The sequence below is a fragment of the Haemaphysalis longicornis genome, unplaced genomic scaffold (genome assembly GCF_048455015.1).
Source record: "Haemaphysalis longicornis isolate Haplotype H1 unplaced genomic scaffold, Haemaphysalis longicornis Haplotype H1 scaffold_29, whole genome shotgun sequence".
Taxonomy (NCBI): Eukaryota; Metazoa; Arthropoda; class Arachnida; order Ixodida; family Ixodidae; genus Haemaphysalis; species Haemaphysalis longicornis.
The window spans coordinates 3,571,395-3,592,899 of NW_027526331.1; the positions used below are offsets into that span (position 1 = coordinate 3,571,395).

Sequence of the window (21,505 nt, forward strand, 5' to 3'; positions counted from 1 at the left end):
GACGCGATGCAAGCCTTACGAGAAGAAAACGCCAGCCTCAAGGCAGAAATCAGGCGCCTGGACCAGCGCCTTGAAGAGGCGCTGAGACACCTGATTAACCCGCAACAGCAACGCGAACGTCCGACGCCGCCAGCATCAACCCAGCCTACGTGGGAACAAGGCCGAGTTCCCCGCCCCCAGTCGCTGACACCACGGCATCAGCAACAACCACAACAGGCAGCGACGCAACCGGTAAGCCCACCGTCGAATTCACAAGCTCCACAACCCAGCATGAAAGCCCCGAAACCCGAGGCGAAGACTCCACGATCACACTCCCCCGAAATCGACATGGAGGAGCAGGAAGACGAACCCCCACAATCGCCCAACGAAGAGCAGGAACCACGAGCAAAGAACGGAATCAGCGTCGCTGTGCGTCTCCGCCGCTGTACTGAACGAATCGACAGACTCGAGAAACAGATGGACGCCTTCGAGCACCGTGTAAACGCCCGCTTTACGGCCGTCGAGCGCCGTCTCGACGCACTCCAAGAATTTCTCTACCGCAAGCTTGGCCGCGACGATGACGTGGCAAACAGCTGCAACCCCACCGCCCAACCGCGTCCACCAACATGGCCAGCACACCAACAACAAGCCCAGGCCTGAAGATCTGGCACTGGAACGCCAACGGGTTCCGGTGCCGGAAGGCGGTCCTGCAACAACACCTGCTAAGCATCGAACAACCACCGGACATCATCATGATTCAAGAAACCCACAAAAAATGCACCGTCCCTGCCCGGCTTCCATGCACACGCCAGCCCCCCAAGCGTTCGAAATTGCGGTAAGGGAGCGGCGCAGGGCGTGTGCACTTTCGTGAAAAAGGGACTCACCTTCATCAAACACTAGAACTTCCTCGGCCGCAGCACCATCGAACACTGCGCGACCGAGGTGGTAATCGGCAAGAAGCGGCAGGAATCCCTCCTGCTCGTGAACGTCTACAGCAACCGCACGCACAGACAACAGAAGTTCAAGGCTCTTCTGCACAAAGCGACACGGACGGCTCCGAGTGAAACAATTGCTATCTGCGGAGACTTCAACGCCCCCCACAAAGAGCTTGGATACAGTCGCACAACAGTCAAAGGGCGGGACCTGCTCGACGAAGCCACGAACGCCGGCTTCATCCTCTACACGAACCCAGCAACCCCTACCCGAATCGGCACATCTACCACGAGGGATTCCAACCCGGATCTGTCCTTCGTCCGAGTGTCAGACAAGACCAAGGGTGATGTCAGGTGGAGCAACACAGGACATAACCTGGGCAGCGACCACTATATTTTCGAGTTGGTGCTACCGACCGCCAGGCCCCACACAGCAGAACAAAGGCGCAAGCACAAGCTCACGGACTGGGCCCGTTTCCGCTCGGTCATGGAAGGCACGCAACAGGACATCGCAGACATCGACGAATGGACCTCGGCCATCAATCAGGCGGCGTTAGAAGCGACCACAGAGCTGGACACTCATGATGGCATACAGCAAGTGGACAGCAAGCTGGCCCACATGATAGAAGCGCGACAGTCGATGCAGCGTCGGTGGAAGCGCCAACGGCACAACCGCAGGCTCCGAGAACGGGTGGCGGAGCTTGGACGAGCCATCGAGAAGTACAGTCGAGACCTGTGTACCCAGAGGTGGTACGCGGCATGCAGTGCTGCAGACGGCCAACTCCACAAGGGTCAAACCTGGAAACTCCTTCGATATCTCCTGGACGAAATGTCGACCCGGGGATACCAACAGCACAGACTGTCCCAGACCATGTTCACTGCAATCAGAGAGCTGGGAGAGGAAGAAACGGGCAAGCGGATAAACGCTAAGTACCTGCCCAGCACAGCAGCCGAACAACACGAAGAATACCAAGGCGCGGCCAACCCGACCCTCGATCAAGACATCGAAGAATGGGAGGTACGCGCAGTGCTGCAGGAACTCAACTGCAAATCTGCTGCCGGCCCGGACCAGGTCCCCAACAAGGCCCTGCGAAACCTCAACGACGGGGCGGTCACAGCCCTCACAAAGTACTTCAACCGATGCTGGCAAGCGGGAAAACTACCCCCACAATGGAAGAAGGCCCGGACGGTCCTGATACCCAAGCCCGGCAAACCACCCAGCATTGAGAACCTGCGCCCGATCTCTCTTACATCGTGCGTGGGAAAGGTCCTTGAGCACGTTCTCAGGAACAGATGGCAACGCTACCTAGAAACCGAAGGCCTCTACCCCGACACCATGCTAGGATTCAGGGAGAAGCTCAGCACCCAAGATGCAATGCTGTTGCTGCAACACGAGATCCTCGACTCGTCCGTCCCCACCCGCGACAACAGGGCGGTGCTGGGCCTCGACCTCCAGAGTGCCTTCGGCAAGGTGCGCCACTCGGCCATCTTGGCGCAGGTCTCCAGGCTGGGCATGGGACGACGTTCGTACAACTACATCCGGGACTTCCTGTCTGAACGAACCGTGAAGATCCAAGCGGGAAATTTACAACTGTCAGAAAGGGCACTGGGGAGCTTCCGCACTCCCCAAGGCTCCGTCATATCACCACTCCTTTTCAACCTCGTCATGATCGGCGTGGCCAACCGACTGCTCTCGGAGGTCCCACAAGTCCGCTATACCATCTACGCGGACGACATCACGCTGTGGGTCCCCGGGGGCAGTGACGGCCGCATCGAGGAGACGCTGCACTCAGCAGTGAACGCCATCGAAGACCACCTGGACGGCACGGGCCTCAAGTGTTCGCCGCAAAAATCCGAACTGCTGATCATTCCTCCATCTGGAAGGTACCGCAAACAGGCAACGGAAGACTCCGCGAAGATCACTCTTCACACGAAAGACGGCACCGTCATCCCCAAAGTCAAGACGCTCCGGGTCCTCGGCATGTTCCTGGAGGCCAACAGAAGCAACACCACCACAGTAGACCGACTCATCACCAAACTCGGGACCGCCACCCGTCTCATAAAGAGGGTAGCCACGAGACACCACGGAATGAAGGAAGCAAGCCTCCTCCGACTAGTCCAGTCCTTCGCCACCAGTCACGTGGCTGGTGACCGGGGGTATACCCCCGGCTGGACCGGGGGTATACCCCCCACAGGTCGACAGCGGGCCGGCCTAGCGGGAGTCGGGGAAGCAACACCCCGAAGACGCCTTAACTACGTCGGGTGGCGGGAGACCCTGCGTGGTCCTTCCCGCTACCTCCGCCGGACATTCTCAATAAAGTTTACTTCTCTCTCTCTCTTTGCTGAAACAGTCATTTTCACGTGCACTCGGTATTTTTTCTTTGTTTGTTTCGAGCCCCTCACGTGGCGCAAGCCCACGCACAAGCCTGGACGACGCGGCCGCTCCCCACGTGACACAGGCCCACGTGCGCTCGGCATTTCTTGGTTTTTTTTTATGTTTATCGACGGCGCAAACTAGAGCTTAAACAGATCTTCTATTCAAAATTCGCGCAGCAGCACTAGTGCTGCAAGGCTGGACAGACATCAGAGCTGGCGACCCCGCTCCATTCGTCGGAGAACCGGCTGTTGTACCTCACGTTTGTTTCCGAACTTTCCGCTGAAGGTTCTTCATGACTGGCAGGATCGGATCGTTTCTCATGCAGGCTTTCACATCTCTTCCAAAGTGGACCGCGTTAGCACCCGCTAGAACCCGCGGCCAAGTCAAAAGCCAACGCCAGCGCTACGAACCAAGAGGAAATGCTTAGCTCAATCGGACGGGTTATGCCGAAAGTGGAGGTCCGGTGCACGTCGAGGACAAGGTGCCCGGTGCAGAAACTTTCCTTCCTCCCGAAGTAGCGGACTTCTCAACTGGAGATGGCGACGACCAAACTTTACCGAATGGCTGCGCCAAGAGAAAGTGCGGATGCAGGCTGGTGGGGACGGCTCTAGATCAGTGAAGGTGTCTAGAATGGGGAGAGTAAAGATTGATTATCGTTTCCCCGAAGTTCGGTGCGATCAGGAACCCAATCGCCTGGACTCCGGTTGATTTGGCAGGAGGATCGCAGGGCGGTGGTGTTGAAGTTCTCGGAGGTGGCAGTCGAATTGACGAACTCGAGGCGTTTGGATTTGATGAATGAAAACAAAGAGCTATACACAACTATTTACATTAGAATAACTGGGTACATGAGTAATAGTAAGGAAAAATTAATGCCCTTCCATTCTGTGAAGAAGGCTGACCTGCATAGCTGAACGCAGTCCGAGGAATGCACAAAACAAAACAGGTTTAAAGCAATTTGCGATGGAGCACATTTTCTAGGCAATAAGCTGAATGAACCTGTGAAAGATAGAGGCTTTCTTCTTGCAGATAAACATGGAGCTTCCTGTGTCCCTCCCGCGTCGTAAGTATCTTACTGTTCGTGTAAGGCCGGGGTGAGACTGTTGCCGCAACTGTCGCAATAAATTTAAATGACGTCCTGTCACGTCTCAGGCAACCGAACTCCATGACACGCCATTTTTTTACGTCCGTAGAGCACGATACGGCTTTGGCGTCGGCAGTCTGAACGTAGCCTAACATACAAACCCAATCCGCTCTATCACTAAGGACTCCGGACAGGTCCCATTAAGGGCCAGACACATGTCCGTCTTTGCAGCCGGTTTCCGGCGCCGGTAAACGTTCCGGAAACCGCTCCCCACCGCCGTTTGGTGTAATTGGAGACACATGGTGAGCGGACGTCGTCGGCGCGTCGGGCCGCTTAGCTACGCCCCGTTCCGTCGTGCGTGCATGCAGCCTTTGCCAGCCCGCACAAGGGTCGCATTGACGCTTGACGAAGTTCTCCTGGGTGCCCCGCGATGCTCGTGATTTCCTCTCCTAGGAGATTGTTACTTTAAAGTAATTGGGGTTAATTATATCCATTAATAGCGTAAATGGATATAATTGGCCAAGCGGAGTTTTGAAAACCTAAAATGTACTACAAAAATAGAAAAAAAAATAATCCCAACAGTGAACATACTAAAAATATGTCTTACATGTGCTCGAAAACGAAGACGTACCCTAAAAAGCCAACAAAAGAACGTTGGAATTACAAAAAAAAATTGAGGAGACGAGCCAATTGTGTAACGCCCTGCAGTTCCACAAAAATGCGTAACTGGCGGAAGTAACACAGTTAATCGTTGTAATAGCGTAATGAAGGTAAATGGTCAAACAGAATATCCCCCCCCCCCACATACACAGCATAACCATTTCGCAAAAATGGGGGCGAAATTTAAAAAATGCATCTTTAATATATTCCGAAAAACGAATACTCAACTTCAGCCTGGAAAAGAACGACGGAAACACGAATAAATAATCGCGCCTACGGACGAAGCCAGCCCTACGCCTGTCATCTGTGGAAAACACACTATTGGTCAAGTGAATGCGCTTAATCAATATAATGGTGTAATTTAGATCATTGGCGAAAAGAAACAAAATAAAAAATAAAAATAAAATAACCCAACGTATTAGGCTACTCATAGCCAAATCTCGCTCAAAAAAACTCAATGAATACTAGTGGCGTAAGAATGCTAGGCATTATTGATAATTACCTGGATTTCTACAAATGCTTTTCTCATTCAACGTGGCAAGAATATGGTTTCGGTGGTTGTTCTTTTCACATGAACTTTAAAGGGACACTGAAGTGATATGTAAATATTGCGGGATTACTAGCGCACATTGTAGTCCGGAGTCCCCAGGCCATGTTTCGACCACTGTAGGCGCGTTTACGCGATTTTATTTAGTAGAAAAACTAATTCGAAAATGCTGTCCTCCTCTCTTTACGCTCGCCCATTTTCTGTGGCGTTTTCGTGTGACGTCAGGAGGGGATGAGCTGGAAATTGGCTGCGCTACTGCACGGCTCCCCGGCCTTCAGACAGAGTCAGTCGGCCCAGCGTTTCGTCCGCCGGCCGCCGGCGGGTCGTCGCAATCAAGGAGGTTAAAAAAAATTGCTTGGTCGCAATTCGTTCGCTTAGTTGAAACGAAGCCAGGACACGTTTGTGAATGGAAGAATGTGCCTTTCTTTACTTCGTTTGTTTGTACACTGTATCTAGCTCCAAGTCAAGGTCGCGTCACACAAGCGCTGCACAAGCGCACATGCGACGCTTCGCTGACTGGTACGCCAGTAGGAAAATATAAGGCCTCTTGAAGGCGGGAGAAGAGTCAGCGAAGTCAATATAGGTACTAAGGAAATAAAATCAACTGATATTTTTACCCTACAGCGTAAAACTAGGGCGCGGGAAGCATTTTTTTGCGCTGGGCGAACAAGCACAGCGGTCAGCAGCACGACTACGCATCTGCGAACGCTTTTCCGTCTACGAAATGCAATTGCTAGACGTGAGCTACTGTGGAAACTCGGGCGACGCTTACTGCACGATCGCAGTACAACAAATAGTCACCTAAGCTGCTTGAAATGCCAAAACTAAATAAAAGTGTAAACCGGTTGTACAATATATACCCTATATTAGCAATGTCTCCGCGTCCCGCTCCGTGGCTCAGTGGTTTGGGGCGCTGGGTATGTCACCGCGAATGTTTTGCAAGTGACGAGTTCGAATCCCCGCGGGTACGTGCTTTTTTTTGTAAGTTAACTTTTTTGTTTTCCGCCGATGTTTTCCATACTGAGTTCACCTTTTTTGGGGCCGCAACGTTCATGGCTACACGAACTAGTTCACAAAACGCGCGCAGGCTGGCACTGGCGCGCTAGCGAGTTCTCGTTGGCGTGCTGTTGCCATAAGCACCGACTGCTTGCAGGCAGTGGGCACAGTCCAGAATGAACAGACCCTTGGCCTGGTGCGAACACGCTTTTTACGATACAGGCATGAGGGAGGCAAGCTCCAAATATGGGGGAAAAGCGCATGACATTTGGGCGTCTGCGGGTACACGGAGGGCGTTCATTGATTGATTGAAGGGTTTAACGCGCCGACGCAACGCAGGCGATGAGGCGCGCCGTAGTGGAGGGCTCCGGATTAATTTTGACCACCTGGGGATCTTTAACGTGCGCCGAAATCTCGTACACACGGGCGTTTTTGCTTTTCGCCTCCATCAGAAAAGCGGCAGCCGCGGCCGGGAATCGAACCCGCGACCTCGTGCTCGGAGGGCGTTCATGCACTGCATAGGTCTTGGCTAGTGAATGCTACGACTACAAGCCGTCCTGGGAGGCTTATCTTGTGCATTTTACAGCCGACAACATGGCAGAAGCGCGGTACGATGATTACTGAGATATTGAGAATGCCCATCCAACAACGCCATTGGTTATGTTTTACAGAACCGAAACCGAAACCGAAACTTGTGTGATTGCTAACATTGGGCATCGTCCAATCACGGCGCCCCTCCTCCCAACGTCACAGCCTGAGTTGGTGCGGCCGCCGCAAACCGCGCATGGTAGTTTTTCTTCTTTCGCGCTTTGTAAAATAATTACCGATTTGTCAAATGGATGAACGATGAAAAGTGTGCTAATTTGAGCCAGTCTACGCAGTGCAAGCAAAAACGGGAGCTTGACAAATTCACTTCAGTGTCCCTTTAATAAAGCCACCGCATCAACCACGATAAAGGAAGCCTTCAGTGACTACACGGACAAAAAAAAACACTGCAATGCCGACACTTCTCACAGATGTTGCTCTGAATTTTACTGTATGCAGCGTGGTCTTTTGCAGTTACAAGGCACGCGAAAGCGATACGCAGTTGTTTTTCGATCCCATATATTTGCTTCTGCTCGTACCAGAGATATCAGCAGATCGTTTTCGGCGATGCGGTCCGCCCTTGAGCTGCTCATGGCTGCGGCGCAGGAGAAAGCCACCTCGCGAAATCCAGAAGCGGAGGACACACCGAATACAGGCTCCACTTTGAAACCCGCGCGAAACGTCATGAATGACGCTTCCGCGTCTCGTGCTGTTATTGGCTGACGCCCCCTGCCAGTTAATTACCCACACGTTTGACGCGTGGCAGCGGCGGAAAATATCTAGCAGGTTTTAAGCATGCGGAGAGCCGGTTTTGGGTGCCCGGCGGGGGCCGTTCCGGCTACCGGAACGGAGAATCGCGTGCACAGACGCGTCCCTCTCCGCCCATGTGTCCCCCGCTTTAGGTGTGTAACGTCCGCGTTTAAACCTTGCACCAGGACAACGGACATACCATCCATCAGTACGGCCATAAAACCCATAGCTGCGCGTGTGCGCCCTTCTCCTCCCTCCCACTATTCTTCACTACAAACCTGCGCACGCACAAACCGGCAACCGGTCATGTGCGCGTGCTTAGAAGTGACAGACGCGGTCGAAAATATACCCTGAAAGTCCTCTGAAGAAATGAGATTGGTTCACGCCGGCATCCAAGCGAGCAAGTTTCTGTTCACCTTGGAGGGATTCGCTGCTACTTGACGAGCTGAATTTTAGGCGGTAACGGCGGCGCCAGCAGCTTGGCGTTGTTTTTGCGCCCTTTCGCGCTTTTGTTCGGGCCACCGCTTCAATTCTTGCTCTTTCTTCCAAAGGAACGGCATGCATCCATCCCACAACCATTTAAGTTCTGAAAGCCCTTGGGCTCTATCCTCCCGTACAATCGTGGCTGTCCGTTTTTCTTCCCCCTCGTATGCAAGTTGATGTTTGTGTAAGATGTCTGTAAAACATCAACCCGTACCCGATCTACACAATTAAGGAGAACAGCCGACTAACCGCAATGCGCCATGTAATTTGGACATCTAAATCTCCCACCAGCACATCCCGCATGTGCTGAGCTGTGCGTGCACGCCCCCCTTTTTTCACCCACAAACCGTGCACGCATAAACCGCAACCGGTGATTGCGCATACTTAGGCTTGAATGACACCGGCGAAAATGTCGCTTCGAAGGCCTTCATACACTCTAAACTTTTTTTCCTCCTATATACTCCCTAGAGGTTTCTTTTTCGCCTGTCCTCTAGTGGTCCTCCTTGTAGGAGTTTTTTTTACTACATGAGACAGGGAGGTTTTGTTTACCTCCTCAAAACAGGGCGTTTTTAGGTGATAGAAAGGAGGTATTTAGGGAGTGATAAGAATTGTTCGGGAGAATTTAAAGAGATCAAAATGGAGTATTCTTTACATCCTCAAGGGCGTTTTTAAGTGATGTTCATGGAATTTTTAGATGGTTGAATAGGAGCCTATTACGGTTCCTTTGGGAAGTACTTATGTTATTTTAGGGGCGTTTTTAGGAGGTTCAAAGGAAGCATTTACTTCTTTTGCATGGAGTTTTACGAAAGCTTGGGGAGTTTTGTGGGCCTCTCGAGGGGAGTTTTTAGGAGGTTCAAGGGAAGCAAACATTTCTTTTGAAAGGAGTTTTACGAAAGATTGGGTGGTTTTGTAGGCCTCCGGAAAGGAGTTTTTTCAAGGCCACAAGGAAGAAATTCTAGTTCCCTGCGAGAGTACTGATTTCAGACGGTTTTTCTCGGCTTCAGGTTTATTTCAAACGAACTTTCGCATACAAGTTTACATGGTACATGGTGTACACAAGGAGGTTCCGAATTAGGCGACCTCCTATATGAAAGCACAAATGGTACATTGCTAAATAACACGCCAGTTAGGAATGGAAGACAGCAATACAATGCTAGTTGAACAAACCGTAGAAACAATATTACTACAAGAACAGGAAGTACGCGAAAAAAAGATAGGCGCAAACACAACCGCATGGTAAGTGAAATCATTTTATAATATTAGCGGACCGAGAACGCGTCAGTACTTATCTGAACTTATCAGTACGCATCAGTACTCAGTACACAAAGTGAAAAAAAATGGTTGCAGTGGTTTACAACAACAACAAAAAATTTCAATTGGTGGTGAAATGAGCTAGAACTGTGTAACGATTTGATATTGAAAGGTAACGAGCATTTTGTAGATGGTAAAGGCACAACAGATAAATGATGTAGGAGACAGACAGCAATGAGATGGCTATGGAGAAATGAGTAATATAAAGAACAAAAAATATGCTACGGAAAATACCAGTGCGTTCTGATAAAGACGCAAATGCGCGAAGAAAAGTGACCGAGACTGACGGGTTAATTGACAAGATATAGAACAGAATGGGTGGTATCGCGACAGCTTCTTTAGAGTGAGAAAAAAAAGCCATGAAATTAGTGTTTTTCGGATAATTTTTAGTTGATTCATTTGTCACCAGTTGCCAACATTATTTAGATAATTCTTTCAAGTTATATTAGTTCGTTAATATTATTGCTTCACTAAAAGATAGCTGTATTATCAGCGTACAGAAGGGCCCATCAAAGATTCCCTGTTCAGTAAAAAAAGAAAAAAGAATAAGTCAGAAACAAATTACGCAATCCTTTTTTACTACTAACCAATGATTACAGAATTGAAAACAAATAAAATATTAGTGAACGATATTGATGCGATAAAAGTTAATTAGTTCTAAATCCTTCACACGTGGTTGGGTGCTGGCAAGGTCCAAAAAGGCATGTTCCACAAACGTTAGAGTTCTGTGTGCCTTATTGGTATATTGAATGTTGAAAACCCAGAATGATGCAAACAGACTACACAGTCCTCCCAGTAAAGATGATGCAGTCAAGACACGCTGGCCATCGATGTGGTGGCTAACTTCCCCGTTCACAGAATGCAGGCAGGGAGTCAAAGGAACATCTTCCTGAAAAAGCAAAAAAGAAAAAAAATGCCCCACACGTAAAATTCAAAACAGACACTATGGGTAAATGAACTTAATAATTCGGTACAGTAATAAAATTGTTAGGCCAGGTTCCCTGCGAATTTCAGTGCTCAAATTAGGAATGACAGGCTTCATAAAACCAAGTGCCAGTACATTAACCATCGTGGCTTTTGCAGCAATAAAGAATATATTACTTCCGCACAACTTTAAATGACAGTGAAGTTAAAATGCAAGTCTCTCTAGGTTGATAAATTAGCTCACGGAAAACACTATTATACCCCTCTTACACCTAGCTTTTTTATTAATAAGGTTGAAACTAGCAAAAACACGGTTTCGCCCAGGGTGTCGGAACGAAATTTTTTTCGTTTCGTTTTTTGTTTCGTTCCACAGAGAAAAGTTCTGTTTCGTTTTAGTTCCGGAACAAAAAATATAACGGTTCGTAACGGTTCGTAACGGTTCGTAACGGTTCGTATTTGCGCGAAAAAAATAAGAACAAAAATTCAAAAGAAAAACAAAAAGCGATGTTCATTGATTATGGGTTTAAAATTAAAGTGGTTAAAGAGCACTCACAACTGCACACAAAAACTGAAGCATCTTATGAGACACATCTTATGGCACTGAACATTACCTCAGAAGCTGAACGTCCTCAAGTGTCACAACTGGACACAAAAATTCAAGCACTTTTTCAGACACATCTTATGGCACTGAACATGACCTCAGAAGCTGCACGTCCTCAAATGTCACCCACTAGGGCACACGAAAATCGAAGCACTTCTTCAGACACATCTTACCACACTGAATATCACCTCAGAAGCAGCACGCCCTCAAGTGTGCTAGGTGAAAGGCGAGACCTCTGGTCAGATAAAATAAACTTTAGTGACGAGAACGCCCGCTCCACGGTGACTACAATGTTAAACGTCGACATCCACCTTGTGGGACAGTCTATGACGGGCTACTTCCAAAAATTGCGTGCTGGCAGCCCAATCACGCGCAGATCGCTGCTGGGAAAAAGGTCCATTCAATCAGCCTCAAAGCATCTGCACAAGACGCAGGTTCTCGAACGCACTTTGTACTCGAACTGAAAACCGAAACGTTTTTTTTTTTTTTCGGTTTCGCTCCGGAACGAAATTATAAATGACGTTTTGTTTGTTTTTTCGTTCCGGCGAAAAATATAGTTATTTTCGTTTTTCGTTTCCTGTTTTCTTTTCGTTCCGACACCCTGCTGAAAAACACGGAGCTTCTCTGCAGGAGGAAACGCCGCTACACGTGCGACCGCGGCAAGCATCTGCCTGCCCGGCTGACAAGGGGCCCACTGCGCAGTGTATGCACGATACGGCATTCACCGCAGCGGCTAAAACTTGTCCCCGCCCGGCAGAGCGACACTATTGCTGAAAATCTGTTTATAAATGCATGAGAGGGGGTGATAGTGCAGAGAAAGATTGTGCTGGTGGCCGTCGTCGGCGCGGCTTCGTAAAGCAGTGCGATGCTAAGCCTTTTCCGAGCTCCGGGGCTTTGGAGGGACCTGTTCGCCGCGATAGTGCCGCATGCGAAACGGTAGCGTGTCGCTAGTTGTCGGTGTGAATCTTCAATTACTGTCGTGAGCGAGCATGTTGTGTTTGGGCCCCCCACCTGGCCTTGAAATGCTCGTTTCCCCTATTCTAAAACTGCCGTGCCGAAGCGACCACGGCCGACGCGACGAAACGGTCGCCGGTAGTCGCCGGGAGGTTCGAGCGGCGCGACCCCGACCGGCCCTGCTAAGCAGTTGTAGGAGGAGCCTGCACTGCTAAAAGAAGCGTGACGTAACGCCGAGCGGAGCCAATGGCTGCGCGCATCTCGAACCTTGCCCTGTTTCTCTAGGTGGTCTTGCGCCTGGTCGGTGACGTCACCACTTCCACATTGCCTTGGAGGCGCGATGAGAGTGTAAGAGCTTATTGCTGTAAGAGCTTATTGCCTTATTGCTGGCCCTTTTCAATGAACGATAACTCGGCAAATACTCAACGCCTTTAAACCATTTTTACGGCAGGGCGTTCCTTGGATAGTACTCCAGCTTTTGCGCGCGTAAAATCGCAACCTTTAGAACCCTGTTTAGGGCCCCTTTCATGTGTGGCGCGAAACGCGTTTAAAATACCAAGAAAATGCCGAGCGCTCGTGAACGCGTGCCTCGCGGTGACCTACGACCACCCCCGGCACGCGCAGTGGCTTTAGCAAAAATGGCGAAAACTCCCAAGAGTGACAAAATGCCGAGCGCTCGTGAGCGCGTGCCTCGCGTCGACCGTCGAGCGTACCAGGCTCGCGGAGTGGCTTTTCTCTTTTTTTTTTGCTACTGCTCGCGCACAAGCAAGAAAAACAAACTGGCAAAAACTCCAAAGAGCACCTCGCGTTACCTAGCAACCAACAACGTCACAGCTGATGCAGCACCTGCTCCACGGAACCTCCACGCGACACCAGGAATGCACGTATGAGTCGTGCACGTACGCGCCGCCGCTACGCCCTAGCCGTCGTCAAGCGCTACCGCTCCTGTAATGGATGGCATGAGGAACACGGCGATATCGATGCATAAGACGATGATTACTACTAGCAGAGTGCAAAGCGACGACGGAACATGTAAATAAACAATTTAAAACTTGTACAAATGCGTGTTGATGCGTCCTCCAGTGATCACGTAGAAAGAAATCCTGCAGCTTCGCTATGGTTCAAGACTTGCGCAACATAGTGCAAGGTTCGGCAAGTTTTTGAGCTTTCGAGCCCGTTTTGTCATTTCCGCTGTCTGCGTAGGTTTTCAGTACTTCTGGAAATTCCAAACAATTTTAAAATGTAAAGCAATGCAAAATAAGGGAGGATGCAAATATGTAAAATTTATTACGGATAAAATTAATCAAAACATTAATCATTCACGAATTTCGAATTATACCGAAAAATGTCATAATAAATGTTATGTAAGTAAATAAAAATTGACAAATAATGGGAACAAAAAAATATTAAACGCAGCATACAAAGGCGACAATACCTCGCCCCCACTACGAAAAACATTACGGAGTCCCTGCCCGGGCAGCGCTATTCCGTTTCGTGTACTTTCCAAGGGGGGCGTGGCCTTCGGGGCCTCAGACGTATCTGACGCCAAGGCCGCGCAGCCTTAACATCCGCTACACGTTTTTTTAGTGGCAGTACCCGCAACGGAGCTGTCCCAAATACATTTTATAATTCGCCTGTAGAACTTCTAAACCGTTAATCTGGAATATATGCGCTTTTGCGATGATCTTGTTAAGCGCCGAAAAATTTTTGAATCCGCGCAGGCATCCATTGCGCATTCACCCTCCAGCCGATCCGAAACGTGGTGTGCCAGCTGGTGACAGCTGCAGTGGTGTGTGCCAGCTGTGCAACAAAGCCTCCCGATTCTCTGTATGCAACCCCAGAACCGCCCGCTGGGTTGGGTGGGTGGTGGTGACTTTGAAAAAATTGCGCGTTGTGTTTTAGAATACTTACCATTGTCCGATGCTGAAGGACGGTGCGGGATCCCCAGCCAAACTTCTTGAACCCCGCGATTGCCCGTATCATTGCCAGGAAATTTTCTACGTGGCGTGATGTGTCTGTTTTTTTTTTCTTTTTTTCTTTTGATTTACGCATTAAGATGAGTGAAAATGTTTCATATGTCCAAACGCATCGCCGTTTATCTTGGATTTTGTAGTGATTAAGGCGGAGCGGCACTATGTGTTCTTGTATGCTCGCTGAAAGAATGAAACCAGGATTTTCAAATCAGGCTAATCAAGCGTACTACATTTCCACTGGTTGAACAATGTCATGTCGAGATTAACAAAGTCTGAAGTTTCGCCGTTATGTTATTGTGAATTTCCATGAGTGAAACGTAAGCGCAGAAATTTTACAGGGACGAGAAAGGGAACGGCACAGGCGCTTACTATAAACTGAAAGTTTTATTGAAAACGAAAACACATTTATACCACCCCCAGACTGAACAACCCAGCACGTGTGCCCTTCGCACATGCGTACGGCTGTACAAAAGAACAACCGCCCCATTCCCTTCTCGTTTCTCTTCTCCTTTCCCTCATTCTCTACCCCCTCTCCTTGAGAAGTTGCACTTCTTTATCTAAAATACTCAGCGACGGGTGACTTATACAATCGGAACCCTTAATCCGGATATGGAAGGCTTCTGCAATTTCCCTGGTGGCACGGTCTCTGTGCTTAGAAACAACTTCCGTGTCTGTGAAGCGTGGCTGACAACCGCATTTAGAACAGTGCAGCGCCAGGTGTGTGTAGGGCTTTCCTTTCAAAGAGGAATGATGCTCCCTCAGGCGTACATTAAGACAGCGGCCGGTCTGGCCGACGTACACCCGGCCACAGGACATGGGAATGCAGTACACAACATCAGTCATGCAACGAACAAATTGGAGCCTGTGTTTTATCAAACAACCTCGTGGGGGGGAATTGCCTCGGGAATCGAGCCTGTTGCTCACCATGCCGCATAATCTGCCTAGCTTGTTCCTGGCCGAGAACACCACCTTGACGCCGAATCTGTCAGCTGTCTTCTTGAGGCGATGCGACAGCGCATGTACATAGGGAATGACTGCCACTTTTTTACTCTGGTCGGTATCTGTTATGTGATGCGCGAACCCTTTCAACTGTTTCACAAGACGCTGACAGATTGTCTGGAGGACGGAGAGAGGAAACCCAGCGTTCTCCAGCCGAACTACTTGTGCATTAAAGCTTTGTTGCGCCAAATGATAACAGGACTTGCTGACTGCGGATTTGAGACACGTGTGGGCTATCCCGTTCTTAACCAGCTTGGAATGAAAAGAAGCGAAGTTCAAGAGTGGCTTATTAGAACGGGGCGCGTACATCCAGCATGTATGATGCTGCGAGAAACGAAGCTCGAGGTCAAGAAATTTCAAAGTTCCTTCAACTGGAACCTCGGCCGTGAACTTCAAACCTTTACCTTTCGCATTGAAGGTATCAAGAACAGCACATTGGAAGGACTCTATTTGTACGTTGCAGCCCAGAACCAAAAAATCGTCCACATAGCGGAAAACCTTAGTGGCAACGCCCTGTAAAGCGAGCTGCAAATCACAGTCAACCTTGCCCAGGAAAATGTTGCTCAGGACTGGAGCAACCTTAGACCCAATGCACACTCCCGACTTTTGTACGTATACCTTATCTTCAAACCCCACGACAGTACTCTGAAGGTAGAAACTGAGCAGCTCCAAAAACGCCTCCACGGGGATTCCACTTCGATTCACAAAGGCCAGCTCATCATTGTCGTTTGTGATGCAATCTCACATCGTGAGGCAGGGAGTAAAACAGGTCCTCAACGTCCACGCTAATTCCCCAGACGTTCAAGCAACCAACAGAGGACAGATACTCCACAACCGCCTCAGAGTTCCGCACCGAAAACGGATCAATGATGGTCAAAGATTCTAAATGCTTCTGCAAAAAACCACAAACAGCCACCTGCCACGACCCTCGCTCTGAAACGATAGAACGAAAGGGTACCCCCGGCTTGTGGGTTTTGGCCGCGAAAAACAGCCTCAGCGTGTGTTCCTTCTCCTTCTTAATAGCCGTGGCTAGGCTATCCAGATTCCACGAAGTACACATGTCCAGGGCCCGGTCCCTGGCTACCATGCCACTGGCATGTACCTCTTTGAAATTCTTACGCACCGCACCGAGTGCCCTTTCCGCGAATGCGGACTGCTCTAGGACAACAGAATGGCCTTCCTTATCCGACTCGAGTAGACGGGCGCCTTTAGCCACCAAGCGACCGCAGATCGAGCTCAATGAAGCCTCCCTTCTACCCGCGGGGCCGCGCCTGGCAACAGCGTCAACACTTTCACCGACAAAATGATCCCTTTCCACCTCTGTCACAGCTTTCGCAACACTCCGCGCCAGAGCCAGCTGTTATCTGTTTCTCAAAAAACTGAATTACATAAAACAATGAGGTCGACACGAGAGTAGGGGGTTAAATATAATGGAAAAACTGTATTACTTTCACTCGTACAGAAAGAACACGTCTTCTTTCGGCGAAGTCACAATGCAGAGTCCCCGCAAAACTTCTCTTCACGGGTGAGGGGGAAGCTCTCTCTCTCGGGCTGGGTCGGGCCCCGCCGGCGCTCCGTGGTGCGTCTCGGGTTTCGGCTTTCCCGGGGAGCCTCGCTGTCTGTTCTTCTTTTCCGTTGCTGTTGGCCCGGTGATTTCTTACGTCCTCCCCCCCCCACCCCCCCAAATGAGCATCGCTCATTTTACTTCCGTTTCTAAAGGGTATAGAAGCTGCACGGGACGTCTCAGAGTGGTCCCAGTTGACAACTTTACAGCACAAGACCGCACTGCTCCGTCACGTCCCTTGAAAACTTGAACAATTTTTCCTGTTTTCCACATGTGTGGCTTTGCATGGTCATCGTGCACAATCACAATGTCATCCACCGAAAGGAAGTTATCTTGCCGTGAGGGTATCAGGTGCGCCGACCGCAACTGTAGCAGGTATTCCTTCTGCCATCGGTTCCAAAAGGCGTTGACAAGCGACCTTCGGTATTTCCAGCGCCGGTTGATGTCCGCTGCTGTAGATGAAGGAACCGAGGTTTGTCTGGAGTCAGGTAATGCTATCAGTCTTTTTCCCGTCAACAGATGAGATGGTGTCAGCACTGATACCTCCCCTGGCTCCTCTAGGGCGTAGGTAAGTGGGCGCGAGTTGCTGGTTGCTTCCACATCGGCAAGGACCGTTAATAGCTCCTCAAAGGACAGGCTTTGACGTCCGAGAATTTTCCGCAGGGAAACTTTTACGGACCTGACCATTCGCTCCCACCAGCCACCCCACCAGGCAGCCTTCTCTATGATGAACTTCCACGTGATGCGCTGAGAGCTGCAGTAGTCTTGAGCGTCACGGCTGCGAAGGATTTTCCAGAGACTTTGTACGTCCTTCGATGCCCTTTTGAACGTCAAGGCGTTTTCGCTGTAAATAGTTTCCGGCAGACCCCTTCGTGCTACAAAGCTTCGAAGGGCCAGCAGAAAACATTCAGTCGTAAGGCTGGAAACCAACTCCAAGTGAACCGCTCTCGTCGTTGCGCAAGTGAATAGGGCGATGTAGCTCTTTTCGCTGGACTTTTGAGTCTTGATGAAGAAGTCGATTCCTACTGCTTGAAAGGCCTCGCTGCGATTCACTCTTTCACTGGGAAGGGGTGCCGTTGGAGCAGCAGCAGGTTTGAGTCTGTGCTTGGCACAGACGGAGCATCGTGAGATTACTTCCTTTACCAGCTGCCGACAGCACGGGATCCAGAAAATTTCGCGCAGTTCTGTCATCGTGTTCAGGACACTTCCGTGAAGGGTTCGCAGATGAGCAGCGCTCACTGTAAGTCTGGTTATCACGTGATCCTTCGGAAGAAGGATCGGGTGTTTTACATCTTCCGACACCTTTGAAAACTGAAGACGACCTTTCACACGCAGCAATCCTTGCTCATCAAGAAAAGGCTGAAACTGTGCAATAGACGAGTCTACCGGCAGGCTTTGTCCCCGAGAAATTGCTCCAATCTCATGCTCGTAGTCGTTGCATTGAGCATGTCGAATCCAGGTGTTGCTGGCCTCTTGAATTTCGTCGACTGTGAGATGCATTGGAGCACCCTCGCGTCGTTGGCGGCAGTTTCTCACAAACCGCAAGACCCACGCAGTCACTCTTATCAAACGTGTGTAACTGCTAAACTTTTCTGCTTGTAGCAAAGGGGTCGTATAGGTAGCCCCTGTAAGAAGCTGGGTTGCGCGCTACCGCTTTTCGTCGTCTACTTCGTTGCTGTGACGCGAACTGTCGCTTTCTTTTGCTGGCCAGAATTGAGAATTCTGTTGCAGCCAACTTGGGCCTTTCCACCAAAGTGCGTGCGCTCTGAGGGATTCAGCCGTCATCCCCCGCGTCAGGCAATCAGCGGGGTTATCGGTGCCCGGGCAATACCTCCAACTTTCTGGGCTGCTTAAGCTCTGTACCTCTGTTACCCTATTTGCAACAAATGGCTTCCATTGCTTGGCCTTGCTTTTGACCCAACAGAGGGTGATCGTGGAGTCGGACCAGAAATGCACTGCGATCGTTTGATTCAGGGCAGTATGCAGGTATTTAGCCATTCGTGCTCCGATCAGGGCAGCCATCAGCTCTAACCGAGGCAGCGACATCGCTTTCAACGGCGCTACTCGGGACTTCGCGAAGATAAGGTTGGCGTTAGCCACTTCATTTTAAACTTGCGTCCGTAGGTACGCACAGGCGCCGTAAGCTTTCGGGCTTGCATCACAAAATATGTGCAGCTGCCAAGTTGCTTCGCCGTTAGGCAGTGTGCAACGTGGGAAAGAGAGCTATTTGAGGTTGGTGAGATCTGAGCACCAGCTTTGCCATTCCAATTCGAGATCGTCTGACAGTTGCTCAACCCAGCCAACTCCTCTCTCCCATAGGCGCTGAAAAAGCACTTTGGCTCGTATCACAAAGGGCGCCGCTAACCCCAAAGGGTCAAAGATCCTCGCTGAAGCCTGTAGCACCGCGCGTTTAGTGCTGACTCCTGTGCATACGCTGATTAGAACGGCAGCCGTTGAAATGGACATCTCGTCGGTGGAGGGGGTCCACAAAAGGCTCAGCACTTTTTGCGGCTCTTCCAAAACGCTACTTCTTTGATCACTGAGTACCATCCTAACTTTCTCTGAATTGGATGACCATTTTCTCAGGTGCATTCCTGCATCACTCATTATCTTTTGCGCTTCTGCAGCTTTCTTTAATGCCTCGTCCGCAGTGCTAGCTCCCGTGACCAAGTCGTCGACGTAAAAAGAGTCCCTGAGCACAGCCGCAGTTTCCTGAAGTCCGACTCCCTGGTTTCCCAAATGGCGAAGGAGGACCGCGTTTAGCAAGTACGGACTCGCTGTAGTTCCAAATGGTACTCTTTGCATTCTCCATTCCTCGACATCCGGAACGGCGTCCGGGTTAAGGGGTGCTTCGCTGTACCACAGAAACCTTAGGGCATCCCTGTCCTCTGGTCGCACGATGATCTGCAGAAAGGCTTTCTCTATGTCCGCGACGAGAGCGACGGGGTGCAAGCGAAAGCGCAGAAGAATGCGTACCATGTCGCTGATGAGCTTTGGTCCTTTTTCCAGGTGCTCATTTAATGACGACTTTTCCGGTGCATGGGAAGAAGCGTCGAACACTACGCGAAGTTTCGTTGTTTTTGACTGCGTTCGAATGACCGGTTGGTGAGGCATGTAGTACACATGCCCAGAAGCTGTTTCGTTTTCCACTCTTTCCGCATGTCCTTTGTTCATGTAGGATCTGATGGCGGTGTCGTATTCTTCCGCAAGTTCTTTGCTGCGACACAACCTCTTTGTGAGACTCTTTAGCCGTTTCACAGCCATGTCTTTGTTGTCTGCCAGTTCGGTAGCAGGTTCCTTCCACGGCAGGGACACTTCATAGCGGTCTCCCTTTCTTTCGATGCTTGCAAAGGTGAACGAGCTCTCTTCTTGTTTCATGCCCTCTTCATTGGTGACTCCAATGGCGTCCAGCTCCCAAAATTTTTCCAAAATTGCTTGTTGTTTAATGTCGCTTTCCAAACCAATCTTTAAAATGCGGACGTTTGTCGCCATTGTCAGAGAGCTGTCTATGCTGAGGGGACCCTGGAATGTCCATCCAAACTTTGTCTCTATAGCTGCCAAGCCGTTGTTCTCTGTGGAGCGCAGGACATGACCTGATAGCAATTTCCAAAGATGATCGGCTCCAATCAGAAGTGCGATTCCTTGTACAGCTGGCATTCCTGGGTAGATTAGCTTGTCGGCGATAGGTCCTCCCTTAACCTCAATTTCCTGCACGAACGCATGGTCAACAGGAACCGGTACAACGTCTTTGCAAATGAAGGGTACCTCCACGGCCTCTATTATCGTTTCGGTGTCGCTGTACTGGCTCCTTAAGCGCAGTTCTACAATGCGGAAACTTTCAGTCTTTGCAGCTGTCATCCCAAAGGTGTTTAGGTGGTAGTCCTTCCGTCCTAAAACCCGCAGGTTAAGAGTTTTAGAAACGTCTCCCCGAATGAAGGTCTTTTGGCTTCCGCCGTCCAGTACACCACGGATGTAGCCGCATTTCTTTTCTCCGACGGCCCAGCTGCGGAACGTCTGCAGAGCCACTTCATCGTTAGTTTCTCTATTAGCGGCTGCATGTACGTTGGTTGTGGCGACTTCTTTCGGAGCAGTTTCTTCCTGAAGGTACCTACCCGCTTTCCCCCAGTCGGGGTTGCACACCGAAGAGGCATGGCGTCTGCTGCAGTGAAGGCACCTAACTTTACTTTTACATCTTTTCGACTGGTACCCCCACGATGTACAACGAAAGCAGCGCCCTGCTTTGGCCAGTTTCTTCGTCTTTTCTTCCGGCGAGAGGGGAGACGGGCAGGACTGGGTCTCGTGTTTCGTCGAGGCGCAGAAGAAACACCTCCTCGCCTGCTCGGCCTGCGTGTTAAGTACAGAGGCGCTCGGCGCGCGTTGCTGTTTACTTTTCGCACCGCCGTGTGGAACATTGGGGGGCTTTGGGGCACGGGCGCCTTCGGTGCATCTTTCCCTGCTTTCTATCTCGACGAGAAGAAAGTCAAGTATGTCCGACAGCCTGCTGTCTGCGCCCGACGCCGAAGAGGCGGCCGACTCTGGTGGCGACTGATTGGTGGGAGGTTCGGCTCTGTTGGCTCGGCTCAATTCCCTATGGAAGTCTACGACCATTTCTTTTGGGAGCTCTGAAAGTAGGACGCCGCTAAGCATTGCCGAGTATGAAGACATGCCCATGCCGAGTCCTTTTAGTCCACGAATGTGGGCTTGCACGTGATCATACAGTCGGCGCGGCCCGCGTACGTCCTCGGACGAAGCTACGCTGGGAAGAGTTCTCAATTGGGCCAAATGTTCT

General features: G+C 50.3%; 1 protein-coding gene across 1 annotated transcript; it reads left to right on the forward strand.

Annotated features, from left to right (window-relative positions):
* The first annotated feature begins 270 nt into the window (after positions 1–270).
* LOC144173138 (uncharacterized) lies at positions 271–21,265 on the forward strand. Its single transcript, XM_077701652.1, has 5 exons — positions 271–564; positions 880–2,119; positions 2,255–2,504; positions 2,673–2,795; positions 21,193–21,265. The coding sequence occupies exons 1-5, from the start codon at positions 271–273 to the stop codon at positions 21,263–21,265; spliced, it is 1,980 nt and encodes a 659-aa protein (XP_077557778.1).
* The last annotated feature ends 240 nt before the right edge of the window (positions 21,266–21,505 follow it).